This window comes from Motacilla alba, chromosome 1, assembly GCF_015832195.1.
Source record: "Motacilla alba alba isolate MOTALB_02 chromosome 1, Motacilla_alba_V1.0_pri, whole genome shotgun sequence".
Lineage (NCBI taxonomy): Eukaryota > Metazoa > Chordata > Aves > Passeriformes > Motacillidae > Motacilla > Motacilla alba.
The window spans coordinates 90367498-90385780 of record NC_052016.1 but is presented as its reverse complement, the minus strand read 5'-3'; the positions used below and the strand labels follow the sequence as shown (position 1 = coordinate 90385780).

The window sequence follows — 18283 nt, the reverse complement described above, 5'->3', positions numbered from 1 at the left end:
TCCAATACCTTAAGGAGAATTTGCTAAAGAGGTTTTTCTGTCAGAGCCGTCCCCATATGCTGAGTGAAATACTAACATTGCTTATCTTCCATTAGATTAGACCTATGATTACATGGCTGAGTTTTGTACATGTCCTTTGAACAAAGAGATTAGCCAAATTAGGAAAAATTGTGGTCAACAGGTCAGTAAAGAAGGCTGCTAAACCTGAAAAGGACATATCAGTGTGGCAAAGATTGACTGCAGTCAGGGATCTTTTCTGCTTCCTTTACAGCTAAAAACAGAGATGCTTTAATAGAGTGACTGCCCTCAATATGGGTGGACAGCATACTAAGAGCTATTCAATATTTAAGAGCACTGTCTCTTTTCTAAAAATCTCATAGGAAAATTGCAACAAATTGAAAAATGCAGGGCAAATAGTTGTTAAAAAGTCTTGAAAAAAAGAAAGCTGAATTTGCTTGGATGCTGTATCTCACAAACTTCAACAATGAATCAACAAATGAGGTGTATCTAAGAATAAAATAGCTCAAATGCAAAACTTCAAACTTCACTAGTAGAACATGATAAGCCCAAGTCTTCCACGAAATACAGAATGGCAGAGGAAGCACGTAATTAATTTACTTCCTTAATATTTTCTCACACAAAACTCAGAGTAGCCTATACTGGAAGTGGCTTTAGCACAGTTCTCTCTGAGAGAGAGTACAATGCTGAGTGGGAAAGAAATGCAAGTACTTCTGTGCTGTAGAACCACAATTTCAGACTGATGCATATCATCTTTCTAGGAATAATCAGGTAAATGTCACTGCAACTTTAAAGGCAAAGGAATTCTTTAATAAAGAATTTTCTATCTTTTCTGTCAGATATTTTTATCTACGCAAATCAAATTCAGCTGTCATTATTTTCAATTAAAATAAATACACTCTAATCAAACAGCACCCTCCTCACCCTGTTCATTTTCGCCCAGAAAGAATCCATTTCTGTTGACAGAGTTTAAAACTAGCACAGAATCTCATAACTAAATTATAGGTGAATACAATAAGCAGTTTTAATCTACACTTTAGAAATTAATCCCATCTTTGAAGTCTTGTGTAACTCCACTGTATGGAGCTTTAATTTCGGGAAAAAATACTAAATATTAAAATAAAATAAATCATTAAAATAAAATCTAGGACTAGGAACTAACAATATCTGTAGCTAAAAACCTTCATTTAATCTGATACAGAAATTGGCTGGATAGAAACCTTCTAGCAAGGTTTTGAGTATTAGAAAGCAGGCATTCTCTATTGCAGCATGCTGGTCACCCCAAAGATATTTCCTCTAATCAAGTGTGCTGAGCATGAGGTGAACAGGGATTTACCATGCACACTGATTATGTATTCATTAGATATCCCCACCTCCTTGATTTTATTTTACATAATCACATCCCTTATGTTGTTCTTTGGGCTCTGTCTTCAGTGCCTGGTGTCCTTTTTAGGTGGCTGTTCCTCAATCCCCACATTTAAGTAAGCACAATATAATTGCTTTGCAAAACTTCTGCTTTGTCAGCCTTGCAGAGCTGAGCTGGTGTCCTGATTTTTGCATGATTTGCATTTGCATGATTTTGCATTTTGCATGATTTCTGTCTGCCTAAGTTACATCCTTCATCTATTTCTTCAAGGCTGTGCTTTTCTGTTCTACTGTCCTTGATAAGAGTAAGAAGTTATTCTGTTCCACTATCCTTATCAAGTGAGGAAAATGCTGTTCTGCCCCGCTGTCCTTATCAAAACTATTTCCAGTTTTCCACTTTTTGAACAATTTGGTGTACATCAAGGAAAAGCCTAAGGTGAAATGTTAACACCACAATAAATACCCACTTTGGTTGGAGACTGGATTTAGGTTTCAAATTGTGGTAGACTCCAACTCCAATGTGGATTATTGCCTGATAAAGTGCTCTGACAAATAAACCAGTTTGGTTCTACAAGGAATATATCAACCATGTAGTTTCTTTTAAATTTCTATTTCTGTCATTGCAAGAACATAAATGAGTCTAGTATAAGTACCTTTACTTGGTGCAAAGTCTTTCTTCACAGTATCACCTTGTGTGACCTGGAGATCTCTGTCTCTTCTGTTAGCTGTCCTAACCTGACAGCTGCAGATATATAGAAACAGATGTTTCCATATCTGAGTCACAGTCTGAAATACTAGCTCAGATGCATGAGCTTTGGAGAGTGTTTACTGCAATCTTTTTTTTTTTTTTTTATAAAATACCAAAATCTAAGAATGGTTTGGATTAGACGGGATATTCAAACCTTGTCTTGACCAACCTTGCTCCCAATCTGATCTTGAACACTTTCAATGAAAGAGCATCCACAGCTTCTCTGAGATTGGGGATTGCCCCAACCCAGGAGCAGTGTCGGAACCCAGGACATCCCTCTGGGTGCCCTGGATGGCCAGAGCCGCTGGCAGGGGGCTCTGAGACCCTGGCATGCAGCCAAAGACACACGTGGGGTTTCAATCTTAGCCCATGGAGCAAATTACTAACTCTGTATGAAGAATTACAAGCCACACACACAAGTTTAGGTATTGTATTAGAAGTAGTTTCGAAGTGAAAGGAAGGATTTTTGAGTGCAGTACAGGGGGATTTTAAGCCTTGTACGCAGGGGTCCAAGTTTTGTACATGAGGGTCAGGGTTTCTAAGATGGAGGGATTTGGGTGTGCCCTGTCCTCTTTCTTTCTCCTTCCAAGCCTCCATGTCTTTGGTGATGTTGGCACTCACAGATTGGTTTAGAGTAGAAAGTCACTATTCAATATAGATAGTAGGCATTGGGGAAAAAGCATAAACATGTAGTACATAATATATGATATAAAAGATGGCACCAGCCTCCTGGGAGGGCAGAGTGCCTTTGTCTGAGCTGCTGAACGGGCCACAGCAGTTCAGGGAGAAGAATCTTGTAGATAACCAACAATAAACTACCTTGAGACCAGACAACAGAAGACTACTGAGTCTTTCTTCGAAGGCACGGGTTGGAGGAGAGACTTTTCCATCTTTCAGGGTCACCCCAATCCGGGGCTGGAAACCCGACAGAGCAGGACCTTATTAATTCCATGAAGTTTATGTGAGCCCATTCCTCAAGGCTGTCAAGCCTTAAGCCTCCCTCTGGATGACATCCCCTCCCTCTAATGCAACAAGTGCACCAGTCAGCCTGGTGCCATTCACAAACTCACTGAAGGGGGCCCTTGATCCCGATGGCTGTGGCACTGCTGAAGAGGTAAAATAGTGCTCAGCCAAGCATGGACCTTTGTGGGACACCACTTGTTGCTGATTTCCACTTGGGCATTGAGGCACTGACTCTAAGTCTCCAGATGAACCCATCCAGCCATCTAACCATCCATCTGTCAAACTGATGTCTCTCCAACCTAGAGGCAAGGCTGTTGAGGGGGACCATATCAGAGGACTTACAGAAGGCATTTACATGGGGATGATTTGAAAATTAGTTTGAAATGTGTGGGTAGAAATGTGTTTTAGAGTTTAATGCATGGAGTGATCCAAGGCTGCTACTTACAGAAAAATTTTCCTTCTGAATTTAGGGTGTGTTTTTTCAGAGTTTGCAGGGGAGGAGAATAAAAGTAGAATAAAACAGACACAAAACAAAGAACAGAATGTCTAAATAAGGGACATCTGAGTGCCATCAAGAAGGAAAATTATGCCCTCAGAAATCTCCAAGTGGCTTTCATCTTGTGTGCAGGCAGTGCTTTGCTGCTTTCCAGGCTCAGTGAGTAATCAGCCTTTGTTTCTGTTACTTGGGAAGATTCTCAAAGTGGCCACATGATGGTAGCCTAGGATCAGGTACAAACAAGTTAAATCAAGAAAGTAAAGGAAATAAGGAGGAAAACTAATGCTTGTAAACGAAAATAAATGTCTGGATGCATCATCCCCACACAGTGAGGACCTGAGCTTTAATTCAGCTTTCAGGTATTGTAATATCCAGAATAGAACTGTCAAGTGTACCTACTGGATAGCCCTATACTCAGAGGTGCTGCGTTTGGAGATTTTTGGTCCTCTTACAGACAAATTCATATCTAGCAAACTTCTGCTTACACTTTCCTTCCTGTTTCTAGATACCTCACATAAAAGGTGACTGGTTTAAAATAGATTAAACCAGAGCAAAGAAATCAGAAATGAAGCAAAGATTGTATTTTGATTATTAACCTCTTCATTACTATAACTGCAATGTTCACTCTTGGCATTAGCTATGAAGAAGACTAAATGCAAATTGTGGAACTTTTATGTTTTATATTAAAGGCTACAAAGCTATTAATATAAAAGTTGTACACTTATTCTGGTTTTAAAAAGAATACAGATTGACCCAAAAAGTCTGTGGTAAAATGTACTGGTCTTGAAAAGGATGCCTTTTTTTTTTCGACTGCTCTGGCACGCAACTTCCCTCCCTTTCATTAAGCAAATCAAATCAAATCAAATCAAATCAAATCAAATCAAATCAAATCATCCTTCAGACTGCATAGCAGCTAAGGAGAACTTCATCATCAGGTTGCCTGGCTTGGTGAAGTCATCCATGTCTGGGTCAAACACCGCTATGAAATTCTAATTGACAAGACCGGGATGCTTGGGTAGGACCCCAAATCCTCTGCAGAGGTGATCTTGGGTATAATCATGAAGTCTTACATTCCATACTATTAATTAAATTGCCTACACCGAAACTGATAGAATGTTGTTTACTCTGTATAAATATTGAAGATTCCACCTTTTCCAATCTATATGAAAATTTTATTAAGAAAAATTATTTGAAAATTAATTAAGACATTTATTCCAGCTCAGCTTCTGGTAACCTAATTCGCTGTAGCAGTTACACCATCCCCCAACCTCTCTTGTACTGGGACTCAGGGTTCCAAGAATAATTCTATTCGGAGAAGAGAACAGGGTCCAGTTTCAAGAATTACAGAAATTGAGTAGTTACAAAAGTCTCGGCATTATTGCAGTTGTCCAGCAGACCTCTTTCAATTCCTCTGCGGAGCAGCAATCAGACGTCTTTACTTCTGCAGGTCCTGAAGTGAAATGTCATAGCAGGGTACATGATAGTGCCTTGCTATTTACTCTGTGAATAAAATTGAGGAATTGAGACCTAAAGAAGAGGAAATATCTCAAGAACCATCCCCTACCTATTCCTTCTCTGCCCAGAAGAACAAGAACAAAGACTGAAGATGTACAACACCCAGACAAACAGAAGGAGGACAGATTTTATATGATTTACCATTCTTCCAGTGAGATATAACACTGAATAGTAGTACACTCAGTGAGCATCATAAATAATGAGATTTAAATGTTTTTGTCTACTTTAATGACTTCATTTTTCTGTTAAAAATATTTAAAGATGAAGAAGACAGAGGGCTCTGTACTCAGACTGGGGTACATGAAGAAGCAGGTTCTATGCTTCTCAATTCCAGGACATCAGCACAGACAAGTGACATGCTGTTGCTTTGGTACACTCAGGACAATTCATACATACAGAAACTTTTCCTGATCTGTGCATCGAATTTACCCAACCCAGAAAAATGTGGACACAAAGCAGGAAGGCTGTCAAGACCGGTGACATGGTTTGTTACCCACCTAGAGGGAATGAGGCTGGCTAGCGCAAAGCTGGGAGCAGCTCTTCTGCAGGCCAGAGCACTGGGCTGATACTCCTGTACCAGGCAGTCTCCCTAAGCAATAAGCAGAAAACAGTGGCATGGCTTGAAGCAATCATAGTTGACCTACACCCGAGCCAGAAGGAAGACCCATGTTCATCTGTCTTTCAGGTGGTGCCCTGAACAAACATTTATATGAAAAATGTGTGACAGAAATTACTGGAAATTATGTGAATCAAGTAATGAAGAGGGCGTCCCTCTATTCTGACCTTTGTCCCAAGGCCGGGAGGGACCCTGCTTCTCCCCATGGTTTAACGGAAGTCAGGATAAGGGAAATGAGGCAATGAAATGACATTGTCAGAACATGCAAAAATACACCAGGCAAAGTCATAGTTTCTATCCTTCTTGTTCTCCATTACTGTAAACGCCACAGGGAAACAGCTTTTCAAGGACAAGGTAGGTTTAGTATTGTCTGGTTTTCTTTTCTCTTCTCTTTTCTGTTTCTCTTTAGTTTTACTCCAAAGAAGCTAGGCAAAGAAATACTGAGTTTTGTCATTTCTGCTAGTTTTAATGTTAAAACAACTGTGAGGGTTGGATAGACACTATCTGATAGCAAATGTCTGGTTTCCTCTGATAAATGTCTTAGGCAATATTTTGATGGCATATTTTTTCTACAATCTGAAAATAATTGTAGAATTATATTTTAAAATTTGCAGTTTCCAGTGTTACTGGTCTCATCCACATAGCAGTATTTTGTTTGTTAAGTTAAACCTGAATTACAGTATTGGAGAGCCTGTTACTGTCTCTTGAAAACACAGTCAAATTGGAAATGTTTGGATTTTAGGTCTTTATGTCCATAGAGTCAAGTCACTAAATGGAGTGAACTCTTTTAGAAGTACTGCATTTAGGCACCAGTAGAATGGAAGTATGTCAGGGTCTTTCCTCTTCCATGATTTTAATACTTTAGACGATTTCATACACACAATTCCCTGAAAGTGCTGCAGGAACGCAGGCATAATCTTACCCTCATAGCACATCCAACATGGAAGCAGTAATTCCATTTAATATTTTTAATATTAATATATTTAATTTAACTGACAATAATGTCTTTCAAAGTCTTTCAGGAGCAAAGCTGGGAAATGAATCTCAGAGGTCAAGTTTAATGTACTGTACTCAACACAGACTTTCCCTTAACAAAAAATAGTCATATTAAAAACGAAGTATAAGTTTTGGGATTTTTTTTTCAGTTACAAACCTTCCTTTTCATTGGCTATAAAGTCATAGTGGAATCAAAATATGATAAAACATATGGCTTTGTGTTACTCATAATCAGCAGGTTACTGGACAGTTTTTATTCTCATCTAATCTCCTCTCCAATCAACCCAGATGAGATTAGACACTGCAGCAGCATTTCAGCTTTTGAATTTCTAACATGACTATCCCCCGTGGAAGGGTTTGGGCTTCTCTGAAAAATAACTTGTGCTGTAGCATAGAGTCTAGCAGTAGCCAATTTCAATAGCAACTTTATAAAATGTAGTACAGGAAGGAAACGACTTCACACAGAAATACTTTGATTTTCCTAAAGATTTTCATCAACAATCTGCGCAGGACGTATTTGAGGTGTGGAAGGAAGTTTGAAACATCTCTGAGGAAAATAGTAATGTTCTTCTACTGCAACTGTTTTCCTAAAGAGAAGCAGCACGTGATACTTGCATAGGTGTAAGAATGAGGAGAAAAAGACATTTTCAATAATAAATTTTCAGTTGAGAAAATAATAGTGGCAGTATATTTAGTAATTACATGTGAATTCCAGATGATGTAAGAAAGCAAAGGAATGAATCCTCTTGGATTTAGCTGACAAAGGTGGGTAGCTCAGAATTAGAGAGATTCCTCTGGGCTATATTTTTGGTGCATTGCAAAAAGTAAATATGGTGCAGTCTTCATTTATCTTCTCCCAGACTAGATTGAATAAACTGGTCTAAAGTAGCTGTTGGCCCTACCATTTTTTAAGGAAATAAACATGTGTAAGTGACAAATATGAGGTATTTCAAATGGGAGTGGTTAAGCAAAAAGACACTAGAGAAATTTATCTAGTCCTCAGTATAAACTGGAGGCAGAAAAATTTCAGTGTTTCTTTGAAATAATGTGGGCTAAAAGTCTCATGAAGGCTTAGCTCTATTCCAGGTGCTGCTAAAAACAAAAAGGTAATGCTGACAGTGTTGGATGAATACAGTAGGCTCAAAAAGAAACCTTACAGAAAGGGTAGTGGTGTTTATATACTTTGCTAGAATCTCTTTGGCATAACCACAGAAATGTGAATAAATAAAAAATGCAAAAAAAAAAAAGCCCTAAAACCTTGGAAAAAAGGTCCAGTCAGCAGCAGGTATAGAAAGACTCATACATATTCACAGCATATGCCTGAATATTTCCTTTGTCATTTAACACTTCAACTGCTTGTTGGATCTCACAAGAACCAGGTTGTGAACTGATTTAAAATCAGGATAACCCTTTTTTCTTCAGATTTACAGCATTGCTAAAGGCTTGAGGAAGCCCATCTCTCTAAGACCCTTGCATAGCACCTGTGATCATACTTCAGATTGCTGCATTTACTCACCAATTTCTTCATGGAAGACAATTTCTCTATTTGTTTTGCAAATGAGGGAGTGAAGTGCACAGACTTGGTTGGCCCAGGGTCATAAAGTGAATCTGTAGCAGAGAACTGATCCAAGCTCTCCATCACTTCATCAAGTACTGTAATGACAGAACTCTCAAAAGTAGTTTTTTAAATATATAAAAACTTACACATAAATTAAATGTAAACAACTCCCTGCTGAGAGCTTTGTTACCTCTGGTGACTAAATATGGGTCAGTATTTATTACAGCTACAGAAATAGCTTAGACAGTTCTTCTCTTAGTTGCTAGTCCACACTGTCATCTCAAGTAAGCTTGTTCCACTATTTCTAATAGAGGATAAAAAAACCAACCAAAAAGAAAAAAACTGCTGAGAGGAGCATTAGTTGTAATGATGATCACATGTTCAAAACCACTCACTACAGGGCCCCACAAGAAGTGGCATAAGCACAGCCAGGGGGATAGGATGGAATCAGGCAGGGTCAATGAAGGATGGGAAAGGACAGGGCATGCTTAGGCCAACACTGCCATTGAAAGAAATGCTGCTGAATCAAGCTCTTGAAAAAGTTGCAAGCTTTCCCTTGGAAGAGAGAAAGATTTCTAGAAATCTAGTAGTACTTTGACAGCTTTTTCATATCTTAAAAAAATTCTCTTTATTTCCACAGATGTAAGAATCAGATGTGGAGTTTTAGGGCTAACTAGAGAGGTAAATGCAAATGTTATGTCTGTGGTGCTTAAACTCAGTTAAGAGTGGTTGGGTTAGTCTTGGGAAGCTGTGGCCCAGTGCTTCAATTCACAATGACAGCTGTTGAGGTACTGAATGTTCATCATTTCCTGTTGGAGATCACGCCTTTTGGTCAGGGAGAAACACACAAGGAATTCATTCAGGCTGTGAGTATAGGCTGTGAATTAACTTAAGCAAGCTGTAAACTTCTGCTCCATCTTTGTCTTGATTTTACACTCATTATACCGATATTCAGGCCTGTTTCTATCATGTTCTGTGCTAATAAGATTCCACCTATCCTTGAATCCAAGGTACTGTCAGAGATTAACAGCCAGTTTCAGTTCCTAGTTGAAAAATACATCATTCGCTCTTCGACATTGCAACATTTTTGCAGGGATTAGCTTCAGGAAACAGTCTCTGGGTGAGATTGTAACCAGCCAGCTGTCACACAGAAGAAAGAGGTGGACATACTATTTAAATTGCCAGTGCTTTGTAACCAAGAGTCAGAGCACTTGATACAAGTACAGCAGAGAGAATTTTGCCACCCTGCTCATGGTTTTAAAATTTACATTCCACTGTAGACTGGGCCTCAGCTAAACAGGGGGTCTAAACAAAGGACATCACGGTGACTGTCTCTGTTATTAACTTCCTCTTAATCCCTGTGCTTGAGTTGATTAAAGAATCAGTTAAATCCCAGTCACATCTATGGCTTCTGGAACCATGCTAGATAATCCTCATGGCTCAACAGAAATAATATCATGCCATCTTCAAGTAAGGACAAAACAACAAGACCAAAACTGTGTACAGTCGGATATGCCGAGCAGGTAGCTAAAAATTTGCTAAACAAGCTTGCAAAGATCTGTGTTATTTGAGGAGTTATTCAGTCTGTCTACAGAGTGGACATGGGGTATTCTTTCTGGTTTTGCAGGCATGAATGGGACAGCCATTGCAAATTTTTCCTGTGTCATTTTTAATGTTTCGTTCATGAACTGCACCTGGCATGTGGGCAGGACTGCTACAGAAGACACCCAATATTTCCTGTACTGGAGGCCCTTGGAGTAAGTAGGTCTGCTTGAATACTGGGAATTTTGATTTCTGGTTGGACATGTGACATTGTCAATGTTTTGTTGATACAATATTTCATGTAAAGGAATGAAGATATCACAGAATGCCAAAATTACATCAAAGATACCTACGGAAGGCACATAGGATGTCAATTTCAAAACGTGACAATAGAAAATAACAATGCTTATTTCCTGGTAAATGGATCCAGAAATGGACGAAGTGTTCAGTCATATGAGAAGAAGATACTGCTATACAAAATAGGTAAGCTTTTTTTTTTAATTTAATTTCCAGTTATATGTTAAAAGAATGAAGAATTCATCCTTGGGAAGAAGAAATTATTTAAAAAATAATTCTCTACATATTAGCTTTGGGTATTTTTTTCACTTTTTCTCCACCCTGAAGTAAAAGAATGGACAAAAACTAATGAATACAGAAAAAATCTGGAATCATAGGTCAGAAAATTTTGAACATTTCCATCAAATATTTATTCTTTGAGAAAAAGCTGTCATCTTTTAGAATTAACTAGCTAAGGATTCCTGAGGGGGACTGTCTAGATGTTGGTCTTATTATCTCATAATTCTGTTCATCCACATGATGAAAAGAACCAGTTACCTTAATGCTGTGAGCAAATTTCTCCTTTTTTTTTTTTTTAATGGAAGAATGTTAATAAAAAATTCTGTTTAATTTGAATACAGTATTTAAAAAAAAAAAACCTTAAACCAAAGAAATAAAACTAAACCTGCGGAAATCATATGCTGAATTGAGTAAAATGTAATAAATGGCTTGTGTTTTTAGTTTTGCTTATTGTAGAAATTGGTGCTCCAGGCTCCTCAACTGAAATGTTAAATCAGGGGGTCCTGCTTCAGAATATGAGGACAAAATCGAAATACTGCTAAAATTGCGTCTTTTTAGATCACCTACTTAAACATCTACCTATATCTTTAAAATGACAGAGTGAAGAGAGCTATTACTAATCAATAGTATTTCTGGTTATATTATTGTAGAAAAACTCACACCTCCATTAAATGTCACAGTGAACTGTACAGAAGCTTCTCATGGATGTACTATTTGGTGGCAACCACCTCGCACAAGTCATGTGAAAATGAGGAGTTGTTTCAAATATCAAATTGTCATAGAAAACAAGGTAAGAATAATTATGACATTTAACAGCATTTTGTTTGTCTCTATTTCCACAGGTAATCCCCTGTTCTCCACAGGTAATCTCCTGTTCTCATCCCCTCCTTTTGAAAGCTTAAACGAATATGGAAAGTCATATTGCATCTTTCAAAAATAAAGTTCAAAATATTTGTGAGCTTATTGTTGTTCCAACAGTGAAAAATTAAAACAAAAAAAAAAAAAAGAAGAAAGGAGATATTACTTAGCTAAATTAAATATTTAAGAATGCAAAAGATACACAGGCAAAAAAAAATAGAAAAAATATTGTCTGAGTTGATTGGTAAATTTTAGATACTTTGTTTTAGCAATTAAAATGTAAACATTTTGTCAACCTGAGCCTTTTTTTCTTTTGTGCTTTGATGCTCAATTCTGTAATCATATTGAAATGGTGAAATATTTCAGAGCATCAGTGGACAGGAAAAACCACTTAGTGGAAGAACAGCTTAAATTTCACAATTTAAATGCCTTCTTTAAAAGAAAACATTTAAAATCTTACATACATTTTTCTTCCCGAAAATCAAAACTTCATGAGGGAAGACCCTTTCTTATATAGTAAGAAAAGAATAATCTTAAAAATTAAACTTTCCTCTTGTTGCTAGGCTGATGCTGAGAAAAACACCAAAACCACACCTAAACCAGTAAGTCTGTATTGATCTAAGATTTATGCTATATTGTAATTTCTTCTGTATCAGAGTGTCCTCCAACACAATTCGTTTGGTTTCACACTACCTGTTTCAATGTACTGCACATGCTTAGTTTTGATAAGTTTTTTAAATCTGAAGTTTTAAACTGTTGTTTATAAAACTTGATACAAAAACACCTGCACATGTGAACTTTGATATTACTTCAAAAAATCTTTCATTTTACATTATTTTTTACTTCCTAACAGATTCATATATATGTAAGAATATGGATCATTATTCTGTGTAACACAAAAAATGTGAGGATTTTTTTCTTTTTTAATACTCTCTGAAAAGGATTGAGATGTAAGAAGCCAGAAAATATTACGTCAAAGATTAAGCCAATACAAAGATGGAAGAAAAAAAAAAAAAACAACTGGCGATCAAACTCTACTTCAGTTTTGAAAATATCCACTGTAACAAAGTGCCAGATCTTTAAAGAATTTTTTCCTTTAAGTCCATTGCTGAGCAGAGTCTAAGGAGCCACGGAAACATACAGCAAATTTCATCTTCATATTACCCAATAATAAAATGTCCAAACAAGAGGAACTGAGATGAAACAATCTAATTTACTAAGGGATATTTTTCTATTATTTCACTCTAGTCTGTTCTCAGAAAGATTTTAAGAATGTCAAATATAAAATTTTATCATAATTATACAAAAATAATGCAAATATTCTCATTCTACTTATTATTTATTTAGCCACTAATCATTGAAAGTAACTCCTACCTATATGAAAGCTTCAGCTCAGGAAAAAGGTACAGCGTCAAAATCAGAGCAACAGATGCGGACCTTTGTTTAGTAAGCTCAAACTGGGGAGAGTGGAGTACACCTGTGGAGTTTGGTAAGAATAAAAATCCCTTCCTTGACCTTGTTCAGTTATTACCTGTCTGCCTCATTTTTACTTCATGCTTACAGATGGAAACACATTGATCATTGCACATTAATTTGCTAGGACAAAGAGAGTCGAAGAATTGCCATGTCTCTTACTATTTGGGAGTTCTCCAATCATTCTTGGGAGACAGTGCTTCTTGCACAGGGATAGTGAATGAAGCAGACCTTTTTGAAGTCTGTTGCCCGCTGTTTTACTTCTTCCATCTCTGCTCCTGACTTTATAATCTCCTTTTTCCTGCTGTTGCTCTCTGCCACCTTGGATATTTAAATACTCTGTAGGATCAGTTCCTCAGATTTCAGGTTCCTGTGGACAGTCCACTGTTCAGCCACTCTATTCCTTTGCTACAGGGCAATGAGGCTCTGAGCTGAAGAAGTCATCCTTTCATGCAGTGTTTGACACTGATGAAAAGCAGACTGCACACAACTGTGCAATCATTCGTGTCCTGTGATGCTAACCAACACTTTGATGATTGCTTGATTTTCAGGAACACAACAACTTACATCTACTTCATCGTATATGCTGTTTCTGATACCAAGCCTGGCAGCAGGTCTCACATTTTTCCTTTGCATGACAGTGTAAGCCTTATTTCTTGCGCGAAATTTTTATTCTGTAGTTGAAATAACATTTCTTCCCCCAACAGAAAATTTCTGGCTTCTTTTTAAAGGATACAAGGGAGGTAGAAAATCAGCAATGAGCTATACTAGGAATCATCTGTGGGATGTTTCTCAAGTATGCTCTCTACTTCTGATTCCCAACTTTCTTATCCACTTGATTACTATAACACAATGCTTTCCAATACTGGGCCAAGGCCTTATATCAGTACGTCTTTCCTACCATCAGACCCTGCAATGTAGAGGGGTGGTATGTGAAATTCTTTCCATGTTTTGACAACATTTCCTTTTCACATACTTAAAAAAACAGCTTCTTATGAGGCCTTAGTAAGTCAGAAAATAAATTCTTGTCATCCAAATGCAGAACAACAACATTATAACATTGTGTTCAGACTATGTAATTTATAGCTACTTTTGAATTAGAAGAATACTATTTATGTCTTAGAGAAATAAAATAGTACCTCAGGAGCATTATTATATATTATGTGCTCATGTGTTTGCAAGCTAAGTCTTTTCTTTATCAAACCTTTTTGTCACTGTAGAAGGGCTTATTTGAAAAAAACATCTGCTATAGTACCACAGCCAAGAGACCCATTCCGTGAGCCCTCTCCAATGGACTTCCAGGTATGTTTTCTTTCCATTTGCCTGACATTTAAAAATTTAGTTTCAAACGTATGACCTAACTGTCAGAAAGATACACACAAACAAGAATCAATTTTCTATCTTTTTCTTGTTCTTGGGTTATGGACAGAGAAAGTCCACATGCAAATAACTTGTCTGTTTTTACCTTTTCCATTATGAAATAATTGTAATCTGTCTACCTGGAGCATTGGGAAAAAAGGCAGTTTCACCTTGCTCTCCCTGTAAGCCATATGCTATCACTAAAATAATGCTGAGCATAGGTTTCTCAACACAATAATAATGCAGAAGGAGGCAGGGAGAGAAGGGACAAAGAAATCTTTAGGAGTTTTAGCATGCTAGTATTTGGCAATGATGCTAAAGGAGGTAAAATTTTCTAGAGCATGGTAAGCAAGAAAGTAGAGCAGAATGCTGAGAGGTGCTAACTTATGTGGAATGCTGGAATGACCCGTGAGAAGGAGCAAACAGACAAACACTGCAGGAACTGCCCTTCTAGACAGCATGTTGCAGTTTGCTGCAATTTGCAAAGTCTTTAGGTTGGCTGCAAGCAGGTCTGGAAGACAAAATTTGTCTGCAGAGATACACTGAATTACTGGTGAGCCTTTATAAATACTTTTATTTTCTCTTCCTTCATCACGTTAACTTTTTGATGTTTTAAAAGATGATTTTTCCAGCTTTTTACTTGAAAAGTCTTTGCACCTCTTTGGGAGCTATATGGAGGGATCATCTAGACATGTCTTCCTTGGTCTTCTAATTGACAGAGTCCTGCTACAGGTTTTATACAATGAATAACAAATTTGAATGACAGGAGATTCATAAATCATGACTTTGTGACTAATCTCATGCATGAAACACTAACAAAATGTTACATTCTTCCTTTAATAGACAGAATATATGACTTTATTAAAAAAACAAGAAACTGAAGAAGTAACAGATATTGAAGAAGTGATGAAATGCAAGTGAAATGAGCAACTTGATTTTCTTGAAGCATATATACCTTATTGGCAAAAAATTAAGAGGTTTTTCATATTCTCTCGCTCCTGGAAGCAAGGAGAAGAGCACTGGCTGTAAAGACAATTCCCCAAGATCTGATCTCTAAAAGTCTCCTTGTATTTGGTTGCATTTTCTATGAACAGTTAAGTTTGGACTATTTCTGGGTTTTATTATGATGAATACTGCAGTATTTCAGAAAAAAATATTTCAGTATTGCTTTGGAAGCTATTTTACTGTTTTTCCACAACATGCAAAAGAATAAGTAAGAACAACTTAAGGGGTTTATTCAGGATCTCCAGTGGCTCAGTGTCTCAAAAAAGGTACAGCCATACTGAGATTGTGATCAGGAATGAAATTTGACATCTGTATGAATGCTTGCTGTATGAAGCCAAGATCAAACCTCTTAAGAAAGATTACTTGCTCATACAAAGTGAGTACTATTAAAGAGTTCTGTATACAATCTTCCCATAAGCCTATTTGTTGCCTCCCGTTTTTCTTCTTTCTAATCTGTGTTAGATGAAAAAATTACTTAATATATGATTGCTAACAGGTAGCAGATGTACGTATGTATATGTATTTAATGGGAAATGTTGGAAATTGAGCATTTGAACTCTCCAGCAGAAGCCTGTCACTTGCTAATTGTGGCACCGGCAAGTTGTGTGTTTTTATAACACCTGGATGAAACAGAAGCATAACAGCCTGAATCCTCCAACTAATAAGGAGATATGAGAGAAAACCCTCAATTTGGGCACTAATCACATATTTTGACCTTCCATTGGCATGAAATTGAATATGAGTCAGTCCTGCCCTGGCAGCCAGGAGGGCCAGCCTTGTCCTGGGCTACATCAGACACGGCATCTCCAGCCGGGCAAGGGAGGGGATTGTTCTGCTCTGTTCCACACTAGGGTGGCCTCACCTCGAGACCTGGGAACAGTTTTGGGTGCCATAATATAATAAAGATATAAAGCCATTAGAGATGGTCCAAAGAAGGGCTACAATTATGGTGAAAGACCTTAAGGAGAAGCTGTATAAGGAGTGGCTGAGGCCATTTGGTCTGCTCAGCCTGAAGGAGACTGAGGGGAGACCTCATTGTAGTAACGACTTCCTTGTGAGGGAAAGCAGAAGGGCAGGCACTGATCTCTTCTCTTTGGTGACCAGTGACAGGACCCAGGGAATGGCCTGAAGCTGTGTTGGGGGCGGGTTATGTTGGGTATCAGGAAAATGTTTCTCTCCCAGAAGGTGTTTAGGCACTGGAACAGGCTCCCCAGGGCATTGGTCACGGCACCAGCCTGACAGAGTTCAAGAAGCATTTGGACAACATTCTCAGGCACATGGTGTGACTCTTGGGGCTGTCCTGAGCAGGGCCAAGAGTTGAACTCATGACTTTTTTGAGTCATTTCCAACTCAGGGTATTCTATGATTCTATAATTCCATCAAGTCTCAAGATGGTTAAAGTCATCTCAGGTAGCTGAAATCCTATTATGGAAAATAAGTCCTCTCAGTGATAAAATTCCACTAGACTGGGCTACTGTCAAGAGACCATCTTTGGAGCTAAGTTTTCTATGGTTCTGTGTTTCTAAATGAGCTTTCAATAAAAAAATATTTTAATGTCTTTTTAAAACAGAACCAGAGAAGGATCCTTCTACTTCAGTTATAATCGCCAAAAGATAAAAGCACCTGCATTAACTGGGAAAACTAAAGCCAACACTCACTGAAATCTAAGGACAATTAAACAGATACAGTCTACTGGATCCTCTCCATCTTGCTCCACACAGATTTGATCATGGCCATTGGTGCACCCCTTACATCCCCACTGCTTTCACTGTGATAGCTGCTGAGACAGAAAAGTCATTAAGAAAACTTGTTCACTACCAGCACGTTAATAAGAAAACCATAAACCCTATCCATGAAACAGTGGAGGTGGTAGTAGGTGTGGGACTAAGGTATCACTTTCCCATCCCTGGGCAAAGACCCCAAAATCAGTGGAAAAGAATGGTGAGGCTTTAGAATATTTTAACTAAGTGCCTTGGATGCTCACACAGGAAGAAGACCTTTATTCTGGTCTCCTACGGCTATTCCTCTGTTCTGTGCTAAAAACCAGAAAGTTTTTGATGCAAGGAAAAAATTAATGGTCTTGTCTACCAGTTGTATTTTTGTGACAATGCAAAAGCTGCAACACACCAGTACAGCAAAACAGCTGACAGCTCTTGTGAAAACTCCTGGTTTTGTTGGAGCAATAAATTGTTATTCAAGTTTTTCTAAGTTTTAAGAAACATTTGGTTTGATATTGTTTCTGCGATGACTTCACTCCCTGTAGAGCCAAAAGTCTGTAAACAGCCCTAGTGTCTCTGCCCAGGTTTTTCTTCTCTCCTTTATTCTTTTTTCCTCTTTCTCTTCCTCTTCCTCTTTCTCTTTCTCTTCTTATTTTGCTTCCAACTCCTGGTTGATATCAAGGCCACTGAAGTTATCTGGTCTCTGAAGGATGACAGACTTTGGTAGTACCCTTAGTAGCACCTCTTTGCCTGGGAATTTTTAAAATGTGTTTAATTTGTTTGCATTTTTGAAAGCCTTAGGTAAGGAGTTTGCTTAAATATAGACAAGAAAAGAAATCCCCTGGTAGAACAGTTCCCTTTTCTGCAAAAACACCACTGTCCTTCTGGGCTCTTTGGATTGTTCTGCTGCAGTAATTCCAGTTTAAAGACAAAGTAGCCAAATCAAAACCTCAAACTCCACTCTTCCTCACTGTGTTTCAGAGATACATAATCTGAGAGAGCACACAAAAACACACTGCTTCGCTGCTGCCTTCTCTGAAAGCTCAAGAGATCTTCAGGCAAGGCAAGGCTTTCAAGCAGGCAAACAAAAATTCTGACTTCCTTCATTTTCCAGAGTCTCATTTGACTCTCCATGACATTTCTTACAGCTCTGATTTTATTACTTGGGCACTTGTCAATCCTCTTCTCCACGAAATGCAATATGTTACCACCACAAAACTGAGTGCTTTCTTCCAAAGATGAGGACACAATTAACTGTGGGGTTTTACATTTTTTGTGATCAGAAGCCCCTTCTTCTGTCTTTACAGTACAGTCAGTGTTCAAAAAAATACGTACATGGTTATGTATGGAGTTTATTTAATCTGGAAGTACAGTGAAACTTCTGAAAATGGGCTGCTTTTTCCTCTGAATAACTATCATGGGCTCAGACCTGATGTCCAAGCTTTCACTTGCTTTGTCTGTTGACATCTATAATGTG

General features: G+C 37.9%; 1 protein-coding gene across 6 annotated transcripts; it reads left to right on the top strand.

Annotated features, from left to right (window-relative positions):
* Nucleotides 1–5986: 5986 nt before the first annotated feature.
* LOC119699749 (granulocyte-macrophage colony-stimulating factor receptor subunit alpha-like) lies at nucleotides 5987–17644 on the top strand. Of its 6 annotated transcripts, XR_005256522.1 has the most exons (10): nucleotides 5993–6075; nucleotides 9903–10032; nucleotides 10125–10300; nucleotides 11044–11183; nucleotides 11815–11853; nucleotides 12599–12740; nucleotides 13276–13366; nucleotides 13945–14026; nucleotides 14927–15464; nucleotides 16659–17644. XR_005256522.1 is itself a non-coding variant. In XM_038133700.1 (9 exons), the coding sequence occupies exons 2-9, from the start codon at nucleotides 9975–9977 to the stop codon at nucleotides 15002–15004; spliced, it is 810 nt and encodes a 269-aa protein (XP_037989628.1). In that variant the 5' UTR covers nucleotides 5987–6075; nucleotides 9903–9974; the 3' UTR covers nucleotides 15005–15505. The 6 variants fall into 6 exon arrangements, 4 of the variants coding, with proteins under 4 accessions (XP_037989628.1, XP_037989595.1, XP_037989612.1 ...); XM_038133700.1 differs by lacking the exon at nucleotides 16659–17644 and having other exon boundaries at nucleotides 5987–6075; nucleotides 9903–10036; nucleotides 14927–15505; XR_005256523.1 differs by lacking the exon at nucleotides 16659–17644 and having other exon boundaries at nucleotides 13945–14636; nucleotides 14927–15505.
* The last annotated feature ends 639 nt before the right edge of the window (nucleotides 17645–18283 follow it).